The sequence below is a fragment of the Xenopus tropicalis genome, chromosome 8 (genome assembly GCF_000004195.4).
Source record: "Xenopus tropicalis strain Nigerian chromosome 8, UCB_Xtro_10.0, whole genome shotgun sequence".
NCBI classification, from domain to species: Eukaryota; Metazoa; Chordata; class Amphibia; order Anura; family Pipidae; genus Xenopus; species Xenopus tropicalis.
This window is the reverse complement of record NC_030684.2, coordinates 78,247,320-78,270,910: the sequence shown is the minus strand read 5'-3', so window position 1 is coordinate 78,270,910 and position 23,591 is coordinate 78,247,320. Positions and strand designations below refer to the sequence as shown.

Genomic DNA, 23,591 nt, shown 5'->3' with positions numbered 1-23,591 from the left:
TGGAGAAGTTTTGTGAGGACTGGGCATTCACCAGGTTTATGATGATTGACAATATACATTAAGTGTAAATGCCTTTTAGGGCTGTGACAGATGGGGAGATTATATAAATTTAAGGAACTAATAGTAAGTGCTAGTTATATTCACAAACACATATCGTAACACTGAATTATGTATTTCCTGCTGCTTGGGAGATAATGATGTTAATTTTCTGAGTTGCTAGGTGGCAGTGCTGGTTGTACAAGAACAGAAGAAAACATCTTTTATCCTCAGAGAGAGAGAGAGAGAGATCTCAGAGCAGCAAGATCCTCTAACAGAGAGATGGGGGCTAGCACAAAGAATGATGGGGGAAGTGTGCTGAATGCGGTTTGAGCTCTATTGCCTACTGTTATAGATATAAGCTAAACTTGTACGAATGAGGAGCTTACTGGCATCAATAGAGACCCCTCCAAAAGCTACAACAAATTTCCCACGCAGGCTCAGACACGTTCTCCAGAATCCATAGTAGATATGGAGACTGTCACTGCTTTGGAGGTGTCCCTGTCACGGGATACAGAGAAAGCCAGGAAGATACAAACCAAGGAGAATAGAGAGGATGAGACCCCAGAACAATGGGGCGAATTTCAGGGGATATGGGGCAGAGGGAAAGAAATGGAGAAGTGTTGGTGCGAGAGTGGGCTACAGGGATGTTGTGACGGTAAGAGCAAACAAACGTATGTATGATTATGCTGTATGTTTCTGTACACAGTTTTGTATGTCTATCCCTTACACAATTCATGGAATTATTACCTACTAATGTCATCTATTGAGCCCTGTGTGTATAAAATGTTTATCATACATAAAATCTTCTGACATTTCATGTGCCCCTATATTGTATTTTTTTGTGTGTTCATCTAAGTGCTGTGTGTGTATTAGACTGCCTAAATGCATTTTTGTAAATGAGTATATACAAATACACTTATGATTTCATGTCAAAGATTTCATATTAACATTTGCATAAATGTGCATCTGTTATGCAGGCATAAAAGTGTCCATATTGATGAGTAAATATAATTATATAGACCATTCTAACATAAATCTATGCCAAGGATTGTTTAATACACTACATGGTGGCCAGCTTCACTCCAATTTTTAATAAGCTGCTGTTGATTTTACAAATTGCTGAGTGTAACCCTGTACCAGATGTACCTCTTCAATCTCGAAATCCCAAGATTGCTATCAGCTATATTTAGATTTTCTGCAGTACACAAGGCTGCTCTGTGTATCACACTGCTTTGCATAAAAATAGGGATTTTACAAAAAAACATGGCCATCCTGCCTGTGTACATTGTGAGAGTACAGGAGTACTTACACAGTTGCACACATAAACAATCATAGTATTGTTTCCAAATATAAATACAGCAGGTCTCATGCCTCAATCACATTTTCAAAGGATTATATATCTTGTTTTTTTCACAAAGCGAAAGTGTCTGCATTTGAGATGAGATCACAGTTGTGTTTGGTGGTTTGCAGATTTACAAATTTTGAAGAATTTTTGGCTCATCCTGAGTACATTTATAAACAGATAAATTAATAGATATGTTGTATAAAGGCTCATTACGACTTCAACTGCATTTACGCCTGTGTTAAAAAGGCACAAATTAGCGCTATTCATTAAAGGTGGAGGTTGCTCCAGGGTTTCTACCATGTCCTGCCTCATTAGACCCAGGACACTTGCACCTAAAGAATCACATGTAGGCATCGCTTTGTTAAAAATCACGACATCATAACACATAAGATTTTTAGCATCTTTGTATCTATTTATTGCATTTCATTAGTGATGAGTGAATCTGAATTGCTGAAAAATTTGTGAAACCCCAGAAATATTAGCAAAAAGCATTGAAGTTAATGGGTATTTTTTTTGCAGTGGTTGGTTTTTTTTTCGTGTTTTTTGCATAAAGAATGTTTTTGGCATCTAAACATTTCAATGGCGAAACACAGTGTTTCACCACAAATCAATGCCTGCCAAAATTTTGTTCATCTCTAGACTTATAGAATAACTGAATAGAGGGAAAAACTAAAAGCATGTATAAACATGCATACAGGGTTCACACAAGTTCAATCTGAAAGAAGTGCAATTTCAACTGCTCCACCATGTTTTTTACCCACTATGCAGCATTTTTATTCCCCACAATTCCAGCAAAATTGCATCGGTGGGGTGGTGTTACACCTAATGCAGATGCTTTGATGCATTGAAATGAATGTAATTCCACTTGGGTTTCAATTACACTAAAATTCTTCGGTTCGGATGTTACCATTTCCGGTGCTCGATGTCTGCTTCCAATTATTTTTAGGTGCAAGTTGCTGCATAATTTGGCACTGTCTGCTCTATGAACCCTGGAGCTACTGCAACCTAAAAGATCCCCTACATCAATAGGTGCACTAGGGAAACCAGCAGCACCAAGTGCAAATATTCAGAATTACAAGGAGCATCTTTAGACACAAGAACTTTTAGCAACAACTGCGCCAAAAGTTGCAACTGCAATTGTGCATTATAAATGGGGTACTTGGGAAGTAATATGGTAATATAAAAATTTGTTTGAGAATCTGGTTTGTCCTTTATGTTTAGCTGTCTGGAACTGATATGCATTGGAGTTAGTAGCTAGCTACTTTGTGTAGATTTTTATAATACATATGAGCAATAAATATCCTATAAATAATATGCTTATATATAACCCATTTGGTTTTAGTGATATAATCAGTGTTTGGTAATGTAATTTATGTCACATGACTAACTGAAATTTTATTGCACTATAACAAATAATCTACCATTTGTTGTGAAATATGGGGATATTAGAAGTTACCTTGGAGTTCCATAACCTGTAACTTGACCTTAGGTCTTGCACATTATATTTTACATTATTCACTATTTTTCTTTTAAACTGATCCAAGGATGTTAAAAGCAAATTACATGGGCATGAAGCATAGAAAGGGCCATGTAGTAGAAAATCACTCGTGTGCAGAGTAATGGTTGGATTTAATTTGTTCATTATTACTTGCAGTGTTTCATACTTAATTTCTTTATTCCAATGACACACTTAAAAGTAATACCAGGTAAGATGCTCCTATAAGAGAAAATAATAAAACCTATTTATTTACACAGTTAAAGAGGGCATTCCACGGACTCATTGCCCTCATTGTGTAGGAGCAGATTTCAGCCATAAATTACATATATATATATATATATAGATATATTAGTACTGGTAATTTTAAAAGAGTAGTATTCATTTTATATTGTTGTATTTAAAGACAGGTGGACTGCATTTAGAGATGTTAACACTGATGAGTCACAATTGGTTACTGAGCTGACAGAGATGTCTGAACACAGTGGACCATGGTGGTGTGAAGACAGCACAAGGCCATGTGAAAGATCAACAAAACATTCTGTAAAAAAAGTAAGTTTGGAATAACATGCCTATATTCACTAGAAAAATGTCTTCAATATCTGTGTAGCTTAAGTAATGCTATACTCCACAGCAATACAGATTTGTTGAAACAGACAATAGTAGACAATAATTTCAGCCATGTGTAACAGTGCCACCACATACTAGATAAGACAACCTGTGGTGTTCCAGTTATTGCCATGATAGTAGAAGTCATTCCTTCTGCCATCTCTGGAATTATCCCACCTTTCACTTTAGTTTCATCAGCTGCTGCCAGTCCAACAGCCTTTACCCTATAGTACCCCCCTCTTCCTGTTTCAGTTGACTTGTCTGCCTAACTTTATTTAGCATGCCTACATATTCATATATTCAAATAAATTAATTTGATGCACTTCCCATAATCCTCTACAGAACGGTATCACCGAGACCCAGATTCCTGGTGAGTTGCAGAAGGGTGTGTTTCAATGAGATCTGCCTTTTCTGGCAATCAGCCAAATGAGATCAGTGTTTTTGTCCTTCTATGGGTATGGCAAAATTGCATCTGACAAGTCACCCAAATCTTCGATGTCTGCATCAAGCATATGAGTCTGTTGGAACAAGGAATATATTGTTATAATTGTGGAGCGAAATGTTTGCTATGAGGTATTTGAGTGTTCAGAGCCACTTAAATAGAAGAACTATGGCTAAAATAGCTAATTTTACAAAATAAAAATCTGAGTACCTAAGGTTTTTACCATGCAACCTGCTGATTAGTTCTATAGTGATTTATGGGATAAATTGCAAAAAATAATAACTCAGTGCCCATCTGTATGTGGTTTGCTTATAACTCTACGTATTTTTTAGGGCTGAATCTGATCTCAGAATCTGCTGATGTTTCAAACCTTCTAGTACCCTCTATTAATGCTACTTTAACCATAACTTCTCTTTTTAGTAAAGAGAAGCTGCCAGATAATTGTGGCTAAATCCAGAGGCAGGTGAGGGCACCTGGGCCAGAACTAGGGGTAGGCAGAAGGTGCACATATTTAGGGCTCAATAGTGCCTGCACTTCCCTAGTTCAGGCCTTGGAGGATCTCAGAGATAAAAGCTGTGTATGTGATCTCCCCTATTTTTTCTCTAAAATACAGACTTTTAGTCCCCCCTCACTTTTGAACCTACATACATGGGTAGTATGGGTATAAATAGTCTTTTAGTGGGCAAAAGTTACTTTGTATGTCTCATGCTGTAATAAGCCATCAGACCAGGTCAATTCATTAAGTGACTCAAAGCATGAGAGTTGTAAAATCTGTTAGTGATTCACATATTAAGTGTGTTGTTTACTGCTGAAAAAAAAATCTCTGTGTATAAAACCTGTAAGAAAAAAGACTAATTGTGAAACAGATTTAATAAATATCCACTAAAGCTTTAGTCTTATGTCCCGCGGAGCAATTTAGTCACCTGTGATATATCTCTGCTACCGTGTGTGACTAATTGCTCTAAAATGCCGTCGGTCACGTGAAGTTTTCTCCTGCAGGCAACTTAAGAAAACCAAAGCGATGCATAGGCCTTTCCACCAGCGCTTGCCTTTGTTGCCAGTGGAAAGGCATTTAGGAGTAATTAGTCGCCCGCCGTAGCAAAGATCTATCGCAGGTGACTAAATCGCTCTGTGGGATATTAGCCTTAAAGAGCTACAACAGTTTTATGCTTCTGTATTTTTTACTACTTTGTGTTTGTTGTTTTACCATATATCTCTATAACTTTGGTTTCAGAGCAACCTGCAAAGAATTTTTGAAAATTGCTTCCCACCATTTTCACAGTCAGTGGTAGAAGAAGATGTGACACCATTGGAGCTATATACTAGTGGGGAAAGCCATACACAACACAGGTAAAACTACATGTATGCACCTGTGTAAATTCCCCTGTGCGTATTTACAACCTGCCATTACAGTTCTGTATGCACCACATGCAGCAATAAGCCCTGACATTTCAAGTAGACCCAGAGACTATGGCCTCTTACAGCAGCCTTTCTAGCATTTTCAGAATCTATGGATTGCCAGTCCTGGCCTCAGTGATGTAACTGTAGAGAAGTGCTCCCCAACCAGTTGCTTGGGAGCAACATGTTGCTTATCAAACTCTTGGCTGTTGCTCCAGGTGGCTTTAAAGCAGGTTATTTTTTAATTTCTGGCTTGGAAGCAAGCTTTGGTTGCATAAAAACCAGGTGTACTGACAAAAAAGTCTCCTGTAGGCTACCAAATAACCAATCACAGCCCTTATTTGGCACCCTCGGGGTATATTTTTCATGCTTGTTTTGCCCCCTAATTCTTTTTACATTTAAATGTGGTTCATGAGTAAAAAAGTTTGGGGTCCACTGCTTATAGAGGAAGCAGACCTCATGGTCGCAGGGGCAGGAGGGTGGGGCCAGGTAGGAGTAGATGTATGTGCCAGGCCCCTCCAAAGAGAGGGGGCCCAGCCACATATGGTTATGCCACTGCCTGGCCTTAATATACATATTCCATGCATCTTACCCTCTTCTTGTTTAACATTTCTTCTTTCTATTGTGCACTTCGTACATAATTCTTTTAGGGGATGGTGTATTTGAAGGGAAGATAGATGTGTTCAATTTCTATGATACATGACTTAGAGGACAAATATCTGTACATTCATATCAAGAGTAAAATAAACATATAGGGGCTGATTCACTAAAGGCTGAAAAAAATGAGTGTCATTTTTAGCATGTGTTAAAAATATTATCCCTTCTTATATTTGGTGAATTAATGATTAACGATTCACAAAAAGGACACTTGCCTGAATTAAGAAGTAATTTTATTGTCGTTACTTTTTGTGCAATGACATAATTTTAAGCAATATTTTAAAGCATGCAATATGTTTATGCGTTATTTCATAGCACCTGACATTTGGGATGCCACTGACACAATAGAACTCTCTTTTTACAGTGTTCCAGGCATTTCTATTAATGGGAAACTTTATATAATTCCCAGACACTGAACATATTGCATCCAGGACCTGCCCAAGGCAAAGTGAAAGTGTGGGCTGTGACACTCCACCGTATATCCCTCCAACTTTCTGAAAACTTCAGTTTCCGAAAAAATGAAGGGAGTTTGACAATGCCAGGAACAGCATGACTGTGTGTAAAAATAACTGCAGTCAGTTCAGCCCTGCTAGCTTAATTTTTTAGACATGTCACTGAATTGTCAAATGATCTGGTCACCCTAAGTAAGACATACCAAAGGTAGCTATGTAATAGTAAAGGTTATATATAGGTATGGCAAATATTATCCACAATACTTGGGACAAGGGGTTATCCAGATAAGGTGTTTTTGCCAGAAGTTGGATCTAAAGGCTACTAAAAAATCAAATAAGCATTAAACTGAATAGATACCATTAAGTGCAAGGTACTGTTTTATTATTTCAAAGAAAAATACATTGTTTTCAAAAATGTAATGTATGCCTAAAATGAAGTCTATGTACTATACCGGCTGGGCAGGGGGGTGGGTACTAGGGGGCAGATCGTAATGTAAATGGGTGGGGACCATGACATCACAGGGGCAGAGTCACAATGTAAGTGGTTCCTGAGATGCATCATCATTGTCGAATTAAGGGCATTTGGTGAGTATAGAAAGGAGAAGGGGGGAAATTGAGGGCAGATCAGAGTACATTGCTGGTAAATTCGTAATACCGGCCCTGGTCGTGAGTGGTATTTCACTGGCTAGATTGGTGAAATACTGGCCTGGTGGCAACCCTATTCCGATCGCATACCTGTATTAACCAAGGTGGTGAGAAATATATCTACAGAGACACTTTTCATTTTCTATTTAGTTACTTTCCTTTATATTTTCCATAACTTTCCTTTAGAAGGTGGGTTGTGAGGCTCTTAGTGCTTATTTTAAATGACAAATCAATGACAGTAGTTGGCCGGAGGTCTAAGGTTATCAATTATTTTTAAAGGGGGTGCAAAACACACGCAACCCCTAGTAAATATCATTTGACTGGACCTTTAACAACACTGAGCACAAGGGTTTAATTTTTATTTTTATTCTATTTTTATATTCTATAATTATCCCTTTAAAAAAAGTTATCACTGATCTTACCTAATCCTAATGCTATACGGACAAAAAGAATCCTATAAAAAAGCTGAAATCAAATATATTTCCTCATCCAACAAAAATAGTTGTTCATTAAAAAAAATTAACACTTATTAAATAAATATTAAACTTTGTTTTTGTGCATAAAATGATCACTTATGAATTATGATTATGTTTCTGTTACATTGCCCCTCAGGCAAGTAGAACAGCTCTGGGGCACAGCATGTAGTAGATGGAGACAGAGTGATCCCAGTTACAAGTGGGAAGGATCCAGACTTCACAGTTCCTACCTCTCCATGCTTCATATCAAGCCAAAAAATCAGGAGGGACAATCAGCACGATGCTTGGTAAGATACTTATAAATATCCCATCTAAAGATGTCTCGTGGCTAAAGCTGGTCAATCAGATAAGCTGATATTTCCCTGATGTGCCCACCTTGAGGAAACAGCGGTAAACTGGGCCATCTGGACTGAAGATAAGATAGTGTTTTTATGGTTCCTGGTCTTCTTACAGGCTCCATAACTGTTTTATATGACATCATCATTTTAATACTACTTTCCATCACACATATGGGGGCACATTTATCAAAGTACGAATTAGTCCAGGGGTCCCCAACCGCCGGGCCGTGGACTGCTCTGTGTTCCCACGGAGCCCAAAGCGGCATGCAACTAAAGTTATAAATGAGCGTGCCACGCACACAGAGGCACAACGGAACGCGACATTCACACAAAGGCTAAATGAACGCATCGCGCGCATAAAGGGGCACATAAACACGTGAAAACTGTGCAAGACCGTGTCTGAAATTCGCACCACGCACCCCTCCCCCCCCCGGTCCGTGGAAACATTTTACACATAGCAACTGGTCCTTGGTACAAATAAGGTTGGGGACCCCTGAATTATTCCGAATGGAACTGTGCGTATTTTCTATGAAATTTTCCATGACTTTTTCTTAGTTTGCGACTATTTGTGTGACAAAAATGTATTTGTGGCAACGAGTATGAAAGTTTTGGATTCATTCAAGCTTTGATATTGTGACTTTCTTTAGAGCTGCAGAGTGCCATTGAGTCCTATGGTTGGCTTCCAAAAACATGCACAGAAGGTTCAAAGTCAGAAAGTTTTTTGCGCCTTTTATGATCATTCAGATACAAAAATTTCTGAACTTTCGGATCATACCATCATATTTTCATATGACCACAATGCGATCCGAAATTTTCATATTTGATATGATCTTTTCTTAAACATACTTTTCGCAGTCCGAAATTCCCGTGGTGTAACAATGAATCAGACAAATACATATAAAAAGTGCACAGCAATGTAAGACTAGATTTTGTAGGTTATGCATTGTATATTTTGCTGTTTTGTCTAGAAACATAGACAAGATGTAGTAGATATATCACATTTTACTTCTTACAGCCAAACCCTCAAAAGGTCAAGTCACTTGCCGCCTCTCCATCCATCAATGAAAAAATTCAGGCTCAGAAAGTGAGCACAGTTGCCAGAAGGGAACCAGAACTGAAGCTAATGAAGGTAAGAGTATAGGGAAGTGCTTTGCAAAAGTTGCACAGGAAATTACAGCATGACCCCAGATTCCCATGCCTAAAGCAAATTCATTAAACATACAGAAACGAAACTGGCCTATAAATAATTTACAGCAATAGCACAAACAACTAGTTTGTATTTTACATTTATTAAGAGTTATGGTCTATGTGCATTATGTTAAGACCCTCAATTTTTCTTGTTAGGGAATTTAAAACAAAGAAATACACAAAAAGACGTTTTCAGGGAATTCAATAAAAATATTTATACTTCTTGCATAGTGGTAGTGGGAACTGTTTTGCAGTCTGCACAAGAAAAAAGTTTGGAAAAAAGAGAACATGGAGAAAGTTCAATTTTAAGCACAAGGAAAGTTGAATTCACTAGTAAGGCACTGTAAGGCACCTCCCAGTGAATTAATCACTAATGGTGGCCATACACATTGCAATACCCTCATTTAGTGAGGTCACCAAACTAGTGGATCTTCTCCCGATATTCCCACCTAAGGTGGTCGATATTGGGCTAATTAAAACGGTGGACATAGGCACCGTTGGACATCAATGAGCTGATGCAGTCCATGATCTGATGGGAAAATCCAACCTGCCTTATCGAGATCTGGCCAATTGGGGGTGCCCATACATGGGCAGATAAACTGCTGAATCGGCAGCCGAAATAAGCTTGTGTATGGCCACTTTAAGTTTATTTGCAATGCCAGAATTCCTCTGCATAAACAATGCCCTGGCCTGGGGAATTTCTAAAGTAGCGCCACACCACTTTTTTACCTATACATCCCAGGCATTCCTGTGCAGACTTAGGGGCAGACTTATCAGAAGAGGGCGATTAGAGCTTACCACAGAAAAATTCACCCACTTTTTATTCATTCATATAAGATTTTTAGAAGCGTATTTATCAAAGGGTGAAAGAGTTCACCAAGTGATAAATACCCTTCTAAGACTCCCATATGAATCAATAGAAAGTGGGTTAATTTTACTGTTGGGAGCTCTAATTCCACACTTTAATAAAACTGCCCTAAAGTGAGTTTGCAGTGTACTATAATCTTAAAATGTTAGTAATACTGCACATGTGCAAGGGCTGGTGCATTTCATTTACACAGAGGAGCTTTGGCCCAGGGAATAAACTTAGGTCTTTGGCACACATCACATTTTCTCAGGCAGTGTAAAATTATTGGTAGAGAAAAGAGAGATCTACCTGTCACTGCACACCAGGGATGAACAAGTGAAGTGACAGATGGATCACATTCATCCCTCAAGTGAATTTTCTTGCCCTTTAAGGTACAGGTATTAAATATTTTAATGGCTGTTTGAGGATTCTGCGTGTTTAAGATTAAAAGGGGACCCATAGGCTACATTTTCTGGCCCTATAGAGCAAACTGAAAATAACAATAACGCCTGTGTACAAGGCAAATTGATTTTGATTGACAACATTGTTCGAGGGGGTGCACATGGATACCTGAGACAAAGCACTACACTAAAGAAGGCGTTAATAAAGCCTCTTTATGCCTTCCTTCCTTTCATTCATTATAGACTATGGGACTAATCCATCACTCTCTTTAATTTTTAGCAAGTGGTACCAATGGTTACTGCTCGATACTATAAAGTATTTTATTTTTAACAATTTATTTTCCATACTAGAGCAAGCACGGAAGAGATTTGTCTGGATTCTTAACCACTGCTTGAAAAAAGCCCAACTGCTGCAAATTGAATACAATTTTAACAACATGAAGAATGCTTGATTCCCTAGTTCGATCCTTGATAAATCTGCCTCTGCATTTCAATTTTTACTGTCATGTTTGAGTTTTAGGTTAAAGATATTCCCTTCATTTGAAGCACGATTCTCAAATATGATTCCTTATTGTGTTTTTGATAAGTATAGTGCTAAATAACATACATCTCTTTAAACAAATGAAATAAAACTATTTAACTTTGGGGCCCGCATTTAACAGTGTAGAAATTACTAGGGGCCTGAAAGTAGGACTGAAGGGGCCACACATGTCACATGTAGCCCAAAATACCAATGTGACATGCCTGTTTTAGAGCATTCATTTTGTAATAGACTAGTGGCTTCCTCTAGTGGCCAAAATGCTTAAGATCAATCTGCTTATAAGCAATACTCTCCTGCAGTTCAGACCAACTATTTTTAACATCACCCTCTGTTATTTATGTCAGTTTGCATTGCTGTTAAAATATTTATTATTTTACTATATATGGTATTCTACAACAGATCTACAACAGAGGGCTACCAGGTTCTCACTGTTTAGTTGCAGTGACACCAGGGCTGGACCAAGGTATTTTGGCACCCTAGGCAAAGGCTTCAATCAGCCCCCCACCCCCGCCCCCTGTCCTGCAGTACCATTTCCCACCTCACTATTATACAGTTTAATTTATTTTTTTTTGCATTTAAAACAGACAGTTTCATTCATCTTACAACACATTTATGAACAAAACTTAATTTATATAAATGAAATACAGCACACATGAAACAGCAGCCCCCAGTCACAGCAGTCACACATCGCAACCCAGAGGCCCAGTCGCAGCCCATATAGTCAGAAAAAACTAATAAATGTGCAATCTGCCATCATCCAACCCTTCTGACTGTCCATGTAGCCATGCCAGCAGCCTTCATATTGTCCCCGTGTACCTGGGCCATCACCCATCATATTGCCCCCAATCTGTACATGTGCCAGCAGCAGCCAATCCCTCCGATTGCCCCCAAACCTCCACTCTGTACCTGTGCCAGCAGCAGCCAAAATATTGCCCCCAATCTGTACCTGTACCAGCAGAAGCCATCATATTGCCCCCAAATAATCTGTACCTGTGCCAGCAGCAGCCATGATATTGCCCCCAAATAATCTGTACCTGTGCCAGCAGCAGCCATAATATTGCCCCCAAATAATCTGTACCTGTGCCAGCAGCAGCCATAATATTGCCCACAAATAATGTACCTGTGCCAGCAGCAGCCATGATATTGCCCCCAAATAATCTGTACCTGTGCCAGCAGCAGCCATGATATTGCCCTCAAATAACCTGTACCTGTGCCAGGAGCAGCCATAATATTGCCCCCAAATAATCTGTACCTGTGCCAGCAACAGATAAGATATTACCCCCAAATATGTTCCTGTGCCAGCACCAAGCGTCAGAAAATAAGCCTGGGTTTTCTCCTGCTCTGTATTCTGTGCGATCCACACCAATGCGCCAGATCTCTCTGCCGCCCAGGCCATTTCTATGACATTGACGTATGCACACAATACATGCACCGCAGGGCCAGTGTGTTACAGGAGCACAACACGTTGACAGTTTAATAAAGGTACGCGCTGCAAAGATAGGGGTGGGGAGCACTCCAAAGGTCCCAGCTCACACAGTACAACACACACAAAGGGGGGTTGGGGTGGGCGGTTTATTAACGTTTGAAACTATTAAAGGCCAAGCCATGCAAACCCGTTTTAAAAAATAGAAAAAAAAAATCTCTCACCTTTAAAGTGCACCCCCAAGTGATTGCGCCCTAGGCAGGCACGTACTCTACCTACCCCTAGTTTGGGCCCTGAGTGACACTACAACTCCCAGGATCCCCTAATAATTAGCTATGTTATCATTCTGTTTACACCCCAGCTCCCTGCCTGTCCTACATCATTTGCCTAAATTTTTTGCAATTGCTCTCTCTCTTTCTTCAGGTTGCCTCTGTGTCGGTCCATGTAAGTGGGTTCAGCCCATCTCATCACTTGCAGTCTTTGTTCCAGCACTGGACACAGCCCAATGGAAAAGCAAGGCTGACGGTGGCCTACAACTTTAACCACAGCCTGTTAGTTTAATGGCTCCGAGCCATACGTTAGGATGCAAACTGGCCTGGTTTGTGCAGTGCCCAGAAACCTTTTGTCACAGATACTTATATTTTCTACAATAAATTTTAGTGGTTAATATAGACCCTTATTTCTGTTCTGTAATATTAGAATAGGCACACCCTCCAATTATAGCCCCATACAAAATATACAATAGGCAAATATTAACCACTCATAGTAATTACCAGCATAGTAAATTTGGCAAGGATTTTGCCAAAGACACATTTATATATTATATGTGGAAGTGGCTCAGTGGTTAGCATTATTGGTCACTATATGTTCTATATGTGTTTGCATGGGTTTCCCCTTACACTTCCAAAATGTATAGGTAGCATACTGATAAAAACAACCCTAGTGTGTGAATCTGAGACCTTAACTATACACATTTGTTATTGTAAAAAAAAAATCTATTTATATAGGTACCAGATCAATAATGCGGAGACCTGTTATCCAGCAAGCTCCAATTTTTCTTTGGAATATTAAAACAGTACCTTGTACTTGGTCCCAACTAAGAAATGATTAAGCCTTATTGAAAGCAAAGTAATACTCTTGGGTTTATTTAATGTTTAAAGGATTATTCAAATTACGGGAAACCCCTTTATCTGGAAAACCCCTGGTCCCAAGCATTCTGGATAACAGGACCCAGACATATACAGTATATAGAAAACGTATCATAGCATCTTATTTTTTATGAGGCATCAAGAGCAGCTTATATGTAATGAGGTAAGTGATAGACTGGAAACTGGTGTTTAACAGTTTTGCCAAGATTTTAAATAGGGCCAAATTTGCCTTTTGCCAGTTAACCTATTGGCGATTTTTATTGTGATTAACAGCAATGGAAATTGATATACTGTAAGTAGCCATTTGCTAGTAGCTAACAACCTTTATATTCTATTAAAGCTAATGCAGGCCCAGCTCCAAAGGATATACAAGTACCAATAATATTTGTTTCATGCAATTTTTGGTATGTGTATGGGGGCTAAAGATCTCAACCAATATCCATGTACTATGGATATCAGAAAATATAAACAAAAATAGCAGACTCGTACCATAAATATCAGTCTGTTTGTGGATCGGCCCTTCTCTTAAAATCTAATTGCCCAATGCGCCAAATCTGCTGGTGTACAGCAAAGAGTGGAAACAGCAAACTGGCCATACAGCGTATGGCTCCTGGTGCAGTGTTTTATACAAATGTAAACCATAGCAGCATCCAGTCTCTCTGTCTGGCCAGTCTGTTACTTTAATATAACTTTGCAGCTCTGGAGGATTTGTCAGGGGGCTTAAAATTATACACCAGTTCATATACCAAAGATCAATCAATGGGGGCAGATTGTGCCTGTATAGGTTTTTAGTAGGAAGCCACTAGTCTATTTTAAGTAGGAAAGAACCAAATCTAAAATCTTGGGGTTTTTTCTGTACCTTACCAGAACCCAATTTGTATATGCATATTCAGCATCTTCATGTGGTCTAAAGTCATATTTAGGGTGATGAATAAGGATGTGAAGTAATCCTGCAAAAATACTTGAATTCACTAAACAGAATACAATATTTGTTGCTTCCCTAGCTTTGAAGCTATTGTCTTAAAATAAAAAAGGTAATTTGCCCGCGGCAAATCTCTGTTGTCGCGGGCGACTAAGCTCCCCGAAATGCCATCCCACCGCCGAAAATGTAAATCGCCGGTGGGATGGCATACGTGGCGCTGGTTTCCTCTAAAGGCAACCTCCACGTTTTCGGGGAAATCGTGGTGCCGCATATGCCATGTAAAATGTAAATTGCCGGTGGGATGGCATTTCAGGAAGATTAGTCGCCCGCGACAATGGAGATTTGTCGCAGGCGACTAACCTTCCCGTGTGCCAGAGCCCTTACACTTAGTAAGCAAGCAAACCTCAAAAAAAAAAAAAACAATCAAGGTAAGTATCCATCCCTAAAGCTGGCCATACACGTGGCGATCTAACAATGTTTCGTGCGACCATCGGTCGCACAAAACATCGTCAGATCCGCCACACACAGTCAGGGCTGAAACAGCAGATAAGGAGGTAGAAACAATAGGATTTCTACCTCCTTCTGCCGATTCAGCCCTGACGGAAGATTTTGGTCAGGCGTCTTCTATGGCGCCCGATCAAAATTTTCTAACCTGGCCGATTGGCGAGTCGTCCGATATCAGCAGCTTCCTGCGATATCGGTCGACTCGCCGACATGCCATACATGCACCGAATATCGTACGAAACGAGGTTTCGTACGATAGTATCGGTGCGTGTATGGCCAGCTTTAGGGTGAAGACACACGGAGCTACTAGTAGTAGCTACTTGTCATAGCTATAGTACTAAAATAGGTAATGCTTATCATTTACTGATAACTGTGTTTTAGCAGAGGCAATTCTCAATGTTGTCTACGGCAGGGTATTTTCTGGTGTTTAGTAGCCGTGAAAAAGTAGCTGCTACTATTAGTACCCACTGTCTTTACCCTAAAGGTATTCTACAGAGAGCTAAAAGCTGACCATATTATTTTCTGTAACAGGAGTTCTGCCGTGGGGGTTATAAAAACAATACACCTTTGCCCTTTCACCTTTTAATTGTGAACTGCAGGTATCATGTTTGTGCTGCACCACCACTGTCAGCCATTAATTTAGCTAACCCAAAAGGTCTCCACTGAAAGCACACTATGCACCTACACAACCTGACAGTCTCCAAGCATTTTGTAAACAATGGCAACCTAAAGGTCATTTATAAATAAGTAATAAGCAAAGGGCCAAAACCCAACCTCTGAGGTACTCCACTAACAACATTAGTCCAATTAGAAAATGTTCTAGTTATCAACTCTCTTTATAATCTCTTTATCCTGCCCTTATGTTTTAGGAGTATGGTTGGAAACCAGAGAAACCAGATGAAACCCACTCAAGCATGAGTAGATCACAAATACCCCTTTGCAGATAGTGCCCTGGCTGGAAACAAACCTATCTTTATTTGTTTTATACTTGTAGCAGATTCAAATGTATTGTATTCAAAGCTTAGTGCTGATTAATTGCTTTTGGCAACTGGGCTTGTTGTATTGCATTAATATTATACAAAGTATTAACAAACACTTTCTTTAATAGTTTATGTTTATTGTAATGAACTATTTATGATGACTTAAGATAAGTGATGATTACCCAGTTGTGCACACTAAAGCTGGCCATACACGCACCGATAATATCGTATGAAACCTCGTTTCGTACGATATTTGGTGCGTGTATGGCAGGAAGCTGCTGAAATCAGTCGACTCGCTGATCGGCCAGATTAGAAAATTTTGATCGGGCGCCATAGAAGGCGCCTGACCAAAATCTGCCGTCAGGGCTGAATCGGCAGAAGGAGGTAGAAATCCTATTGTTTCTACCTCCTTATCTGCTGTTTCAGCCCTGAACGGTGTGTGGTGGATCTGACAATGTTTCGTGCGACCGATGGTCGCACAAAACATCGTCAGATCGCCACGTGTGTGGCCACCTTAAGGGCACTGGAGCAAGGCACTGGAATCCAAAAGTGTGGAGTTACTCACTACTCACAGTATATAAAGTAAAAAAGAACCATGTTTAGGAAGTGAGATTTTATGTGAATGAAGATAAACATTTTGCTCCTAATGTTACATATTTGCATTTATATATTATGATGTTACTATGACAAAGAAGGTGAGGAGATAATCAGCGTCACGAGTCACCATGCAGACTCATAGATCCCTGCAGAAAAAGCCATAGGAGGTAGGCAAAGGAAATAAAAATCGGATGCTGTATGAAGATAGCCTTGGGATCATAGATATCTGCAGAAAAGTTTTAGAACTTGCTTGAGAAGACGACAAAATAGTTTTATCCAGCCGTAAGTGACCTGAGTACCAAATGATCACTTAACAGCAGATATGTAAACATCTGGTTTATCAAGGTTCTGCATTCATAAGGAATGAGGTGGATAAATTAAGGAAGAACACGCCCAGGTGAGTAAGTCATGTGCAGGAACAGAAGGACAGGACCTGATCCAGCATTTGTTTCACAAACAGCACACCAGGCTACTTTATACCTATATGCATTTGATTTCAAACACAGATCATTACAAAATCTAGCTTTAAAGAATAAAAAATTGCAGGACCCAATTCTAGAACCTTACCACTGAAGTTATGACCACCTATAGGGTACTCTTATTAATACATTTACATCACAGTGCGAAAGAATACTACTGATTCAGCCATTGTTGGGGGCAGCTACGGAAGGCAACTCAACTGAATATAGGACATGTAAAGCCTACATTTGCCTACAATGTATATCAGTTGGGAATGTCAACCCACCCAAATGGCATTATTTGTACTGCATATACCCCCTCCGTTTGCCAGCACCATCACATTTTCCTAAAGCAAATAGCAGCTTTCAACTGGTGGCCATTTTTTCTCTGATACATAATCAGATACATTTTAATCTGCAAACAGCATACACACACAGACACTTATTCAGCATGCATTTCATCAAGAATACAGACTCACACAGGCAGAACTGTCTCTGATAAAACTTCTGCTTTGTTTGAGCTGAGCTCAGGAGAGGAGGTTAGGAGAATAAAATTGAAGCAGACAGCTAGAGCTGAGTTTCTATGGGAACAAGCAATGCCATCTCTTTACTGGCTGCTAGACTGCTTAGAAAGCCAGAAATCAAAGAAAATTCCTGAGGGAGGGGGCGAGTGGGTTACAGGAGGAGAAGTAAATCTAAGTGATTAAGGGAATGTTGCAGCCTTACTATTAACCTCTGGACAACCAGTGTGGCAGGTATTGAAAGATTTCAAAGAGGCTGTTCACTGATTACATTTTTGTGTGTAGGGTTTACATGTCCTTTAAGATAATTCCTAGCAGCTACACAGTACAGTGTTAGGGACAATAGACTATTATAATGTGCCCTCTCTGCACTTTAGGGGGTGCATCTACATCCCCACTGGCCCACATGCACTGACATCGTTGCCCCACACTGGGATGCTGTAGTATAGTAGACATCAGCACCAATGCTGATGTAGGAGGCTGTATTTACACCCACTAATGTCAATGTTAAAGGAGACATATGTAAAAATTAAGAAAAAAAATGTACCAGTGAATTATACTACTCTATTTAGGTCTGGTGCTGCCCTAGGCACTGGATCTCAGCCTGCTCCTTTTACCTGCATAGGCCTCCCTAAAGTTGCCACCCTAGGCATAAGCATCTGAATGTCTATATGGTAAATATGGCCCTGCCAGTACCTACTTCCTGTTGCATCTTGCAGTAAGTATCAGCAAGATGTCATGTGATAAAACTTTAAAATTCACCGATCTTAGTAAAATGTTTCTCCACTGGAATAGTGGGCTAACAAAGCCTGCATGGTTGTGAGGAAAAATACTACTTTGGCTAGAAAATGCCTCTAGTGAATTCTATCCTGCCCTCTAGTGATATGCAGGTCAGGAAAAGCTCCACCTGCACCTGACCCTAACCCACAAAATGCTACCATTGTAGGACCCACACCCAACCTGTATCCGCAACTGCTCTGTACACTACTTCTGTGCGTGCCTTAGGTTCCCCAGTCTGACCTGCACCCAGCCCAAACCCACCTGACTAAAGGGTAAACCCGCACATAAACCCCTGCACCATGAGGGAGTCTCAGCTAGTTTATTAAGCTCATGTGTGTGATGAAGGATCGGTGAACTCCTCCACTGATCTTACACCACATGTATGTGTATAATGAGTCGGGGACCAAACACAGCTGCTAGCAACACAGTTTCCTCCCTAGAAAGGAGGCATTGCGTTTTCTAAGGACATTTGCTGGCCAAAATAGTATTGTTCCCCCCAACCAGAGTGTAGGCTCTATTAGCCCACACCAGTGGGGAGATATTAAGAAAATAGATGCCTACATTTTTGCTAAAGAGATTGGTGTTTAAATCTCTGTGACTTAGTGGAATGTCTGAATTTTGTGCAGTTATGAATTCCATAGGTAGGGTGCTGCTCTAGTAAAGTCTTGTAAACTTGAATGTGAGCAGGTTACAAGGAATGTAAAGCATTTAAGGCAGTGATCCCCAACCAGTGGCTCGTGAGCAACATGTTGCTTGCCAACCCTTTGGATGTTGCTCCCAGTGCCTCAAAGCAGGCAAGTTTTAACTGCATAAAAACCCAGTGTAATTGCCAAACAGAGCCTTCTGTAGGCTTCCAGTCAACATAGGGGCTATCAAATAGCCAATTATAGCTCTCATTGGCACCTCCAGGAACATTTTCATGCTTGTGTTGCTATCCAAAGCTTTTTCCATTTGATTGTGGCTCACAGGTATAAAAGGTTGGGGATCCCTGATTTAAAGGAACAGTAACACCAAAAAATGAAAGTGTATAAAAGTAACTAAAATATAATGTGCTGCTGCCCTGCTCTGGTAAAAGTTGTGTGTTTACTTCAGAAAGTCTACTATAATTTATATAAATAAGCTGCTATGTAGCCATGGAGGCAGCCATTCAAAGGAGAAAAGGCACAGGCACATAGCAGATAACAGATAAAACACTATTGTATTCTACAGAGCTTATCTGTTATCTGCTATGTAACCTGTGCCTTTTCTCCTTTTTTCCAGCTTGAATGGCTGCCCCCGTGGCTACACAGCAGCTTATTATATAAATTATAGTAGTGTTACTGTAGCAAACACACCAGTTTTACCAGTGCAGGGCAACAGTACATTATAGTTTTATTACTTTAAAGCTCTTTCATTTTTTGGCGTTACTGTTCCTTTAAGGTCATTGATGAAACAGACCAAAATGTGCGTATAGAGAAATTAAACATTTTCTGTAAAAAAGGCTTTAGTGATGCTATATAAAAATATGATATAACTAAAAAAATTGACAGAGGAAGCTGTTTGAAAAGCATCTGAAGATAGAGTGTGTGGTAGGGGTGCATCATCATTAAATGGAGCCTTCATAGGTAAGAACTAAAATATTATGTAAGAATGTGTATAGAACTAGTGTTCTAGAAAGGTGCAGCAGTGGAGGACTGACATTTTTGCAGCATTTTTGGCACCGAAAAGGACAGGCCTATAAGGGGTGGCCAACAAGGAGTTACAGCAAAAAATAAGTATTAAATGGAAAACATTTTAGCAATTTGTTTGTGAGAAAGACCATAATTGATGAAAAATACATCTGTGGCTACACAACTTTTGGTGCAGTCGTTGCAAATTTGTGCCATTCATTTTTTATTCCAAAGCTGGCCTTTTCACTTTTGTATCCTTGTACCTGGAGCCACTACCTCAGCCCACCTACTGTTACAAATTTTGTGTCATAGATGCATGGGAACCCTGGAGCTACTGCAACCTTTGGAGAAGTACGCCATGCCCATGACCTTTCCATGTACGGTGTCTGTAGTATGCAGGGCCAGTTATTGCTGCCAGTGCTGACTATGTGAAAGGGAGCAACTCCCTGGTAACACAGCACTTTACTCCTGTTTGTTGCACTTTCTGGGTACTTAGTAAATTAACCCTATAAACTGTTGCAGCAAGAATCTTGCTGTGGACAGTTACTGTTCTAGGGTACACAGTCTATCAATTAACCCTTTTTGCTGCTCCCTGAAATGAAAGAATACCTCTACCTAGATATATCTGGAAAAATGTAATGAAAGGTGCAAACTTTGCCCAGGTACAATAACCAATAAAATGTTTTCTTTTCAATAGGTGACCAGGAAATGATACCAGGGGGCCGATTCACTAAAGTGCGCTAATATGTAACGAGTGGTTTTTGGCGTTAGAAATGACGCGCTAATTAAGTACCGATTCATCAACGAATTTTCACATGCGTTACACGCATATCGCATGCACTTATTAACGGATCATCACAATGCGTTTGTTTTATCGCATTGCGGTAATTAACGGATAGAAATAATACGAATGCTTGATTCACAAACCAATATGAAGCGATAAGCGTGCGAAATATCGCAATAATCTGTGCGAATATTAACACCTAACTGGGGGAGGCGGTACTTAAACCAAATTGCGATTTCTGAGACGTTTGTGAAGACGTTTGCACTGCGATTTTTATGGATTTGAAAGAAGAGGCTCAGCAAGTATGCAAACTTCCTAGGTTGTGGTCGAAAATTCGTTATAAAACGAATATAATCTTCCATATTTCTGCGACTGTTACCCGTCCGTTCGGTTTGTTACTACGCAACACTAAAACGAATGGCCGTATTTATCGTAGATTTCAACGGCTCCGGCTACTTCCATTTGTGATGTCAGCCGGACGTTAGCAGCATAGTGGAGACAAGAAGGCGCAAGGTGACAAAAGAAAAACAAGAGAGAAGATTATGGAGAACAGTGGCAAAAGGAGAGATGCAGGTGTGGAAGATGGGGGGAAGAGAAGGCCTACAGCTGAGGATGATGGTGGCAGGAGAAAGGCTACAGCTATGTCCAAGCAGGAGATGGTGCACATGGTGTCCATTATGGAAAAAAAAGATTATGATTGCAAAGGTGGAGAGTACTCCAGGCCCAATACAAGGAAAAATCATATCCTGGATGTAGTAATCCATGGGCTTGAGAAAAAGTTTGGAGTTAGCAGATCAAAAGATAAGCTTCGCAAAAGGTTTCAGATTTAAAACTGAGAGAAAGAGACCAACTTCAAAGCATTAGGCGGATCATTAAAAAAAGTGAGTTTTACATCATTATTATACATTATTATTTTCTCTGCAATGTGTACCACTACAGTGTGTAGAATTATGGTGATGTTCAAATCAAAAAAATTTTTTTTCAGAAGACAAGTGTAAAAAATTACTGCAAACCCATCGCTATTATAGACTGGGTACCTCTTCTTCTGCCTCTTCTTCTGTTGGGAAGCCTGAGATTCCAGAGCCTGGTGCCAGTGAGAAGGTTGATGACGTTGAGAAGGATCTCAAGAAGGACCATAATGAGTCTGATGAGCATGGTCGTAAGAGCCAGGAAATAGAAAGCAATGAGCCAGACATTGAGTCACAATCCAGTGGTACCTCAGATGTAAAGGAAATTCATTAGGGAAACGTTCTGTGTCACTTCACTTAGCAGCCCGTGCATCCTAGTTAGCAGTACAGGTAGGTTTACATTACTCTGCATTTGTTTAGTTCTAAACAGCCTGGCAAAAAATAATCAATACTATTTTTAACATTATTTCACAGAAGAAAACATGCCAGCTCAAAATGTGCTGTATCTTTGTATTGAGGGGCAGCCAGACCTTTAGACTTCAAAGGACATTTCCAATGCAGAAACATGTCTTGGAAGATATTGAAAAATGCAAAATGCTGTTGGCAACCATAAAACAATCTGTCAAATCATTAGAAACTACACTTGGAAACATATGCAAAAAGGTTTGCAATGCTGGTGAATAGTCTTGTGCTTCTTCTTCTTTAAAAGCATGTGTTTTTAAGATTTTTCATATGTTTTAAAAACTTGTTTGCATTTTGGTACAGTTTTAAATGTTTTTCTTACATACAAAGCACAAATTGCAGGTTACTATTTGAAATAAATATTTGAAATAGATATTTCAAAATAAATGGGTCTTTTTTTTATTTCTAATCATCACATATTAACATATGTCTACACTGCTCTACAACTGGCAGCCCCCATAGGGGTTTTACCCCTCACCTGTATTGTCTGTATAGCCTGTCTTGTTTAATCACCATATTAGAAATACCATCAGTAAAGTATTATAGTAAAGAGATTATGAGATTAATGGTGCCTGTATTGTTCACACAACAGGTTTTGGCTGAAGCCCCTGCAATATTCACACCTAAAGTCCCTGTTATCACCCTACATTATTATTCACCATCCACACCTAAGGAGACTGTAGCGACACCCCCCTGTCTGCTGTAGGCTCTGTGTGTCCTACCTGACCCATGCCTTGTGTGTGCCATACCTACCATTAGTTTGTCCTGGGGAGTTTTGCCTGCATTTTTGGGGATATTAAAAAAAAATGTTTTATTAAAGATCATGAAGTTTTCGTATACGAGCGAATAGGTTCTACAAAGAACGTTCGTGCATGTTCGTGTTGTTCAGTATATGTTCGTTGACTTCCACTGCTGGTAATCATGGCATGCCAGAGAACAATCGTTCACTGACAAATGTCTGGCACCCACACCAACTGGCAGATTTCATTGCTGAACGACCAAAATTTTTAAACCCAGCCGATCAATTTTGGGGACGATAATGTTGGGCCGGTTAGTGAACCAACGATCGTTCAAACACCATGAACTATACGATAAGTTAACGAAAGTATCATATCGTTCTGGAATCGGTCGTTTGAAAGTAAAAAATCGGCTCGTGTATGGCCACCTTTACCTGAGCCTTACGCTTACATGCAGAATATCGCTTACGAAAATTAACAAACATTAATGCACAAAACGAACATTAACGCACAAAATCGCTCATCGCCAGATAAATAACGAAAAGAACATCACTTCTTAATTATGACAAGTGTTTTCGTGAATTGATCATTAATTTCAAAAATATTGACCTTTAGTGAATCAACCCTCTGATGCTGAAGGTGACCAGACTTGTAGCAAACTTTGCACCTTATATTACATTTCTCCCTTTAAGTTATGACCAACAGTCACATGTTAAAGTATCAGAAGGGTACTTGCTGGTATTAACTTTATTTAGGTGTGTAATTGCATGAGTGATCACCAGCAGTCTGAAGGCATAGATAATATTTGTGGTAAAAGTATTGACGGAGCACTGGGATCACCTCTT

General features: G+C 39.7%; 1 protein-coding gene across 1 annotated transcript; it reads left to right on the top strand.

Annotated features, from left to right (window-relative positions):
* The first annotated feature begins 228 nt into the window (after window positions 1–228).
* LOC100487262 lies at window positions 229–12,969 on the top strand. Its single transcript, XM_002938807.5, has 6 exons — window positions 229–694; window positions 3,286–3,431; window positions 5,165–5,280; window positions 7,695–7,845; window positions 8,912–9,025; window positions 12,720–12,969. The coding sequence occupies exons 1-6, from the start codon at window positions 508–510 to the stop codon at window positions 12,855–12,857; spliced, it is 852 nt and encodes a 283-aa protein (XP_002938853.3). The 5' UTR covers window positions 229–507; the 3' UTR covers window positions 12,858–12,969.
* The last annotated feature ends 10,622 nt before the right edge of the window (window positions 12,970–23,591 follow it).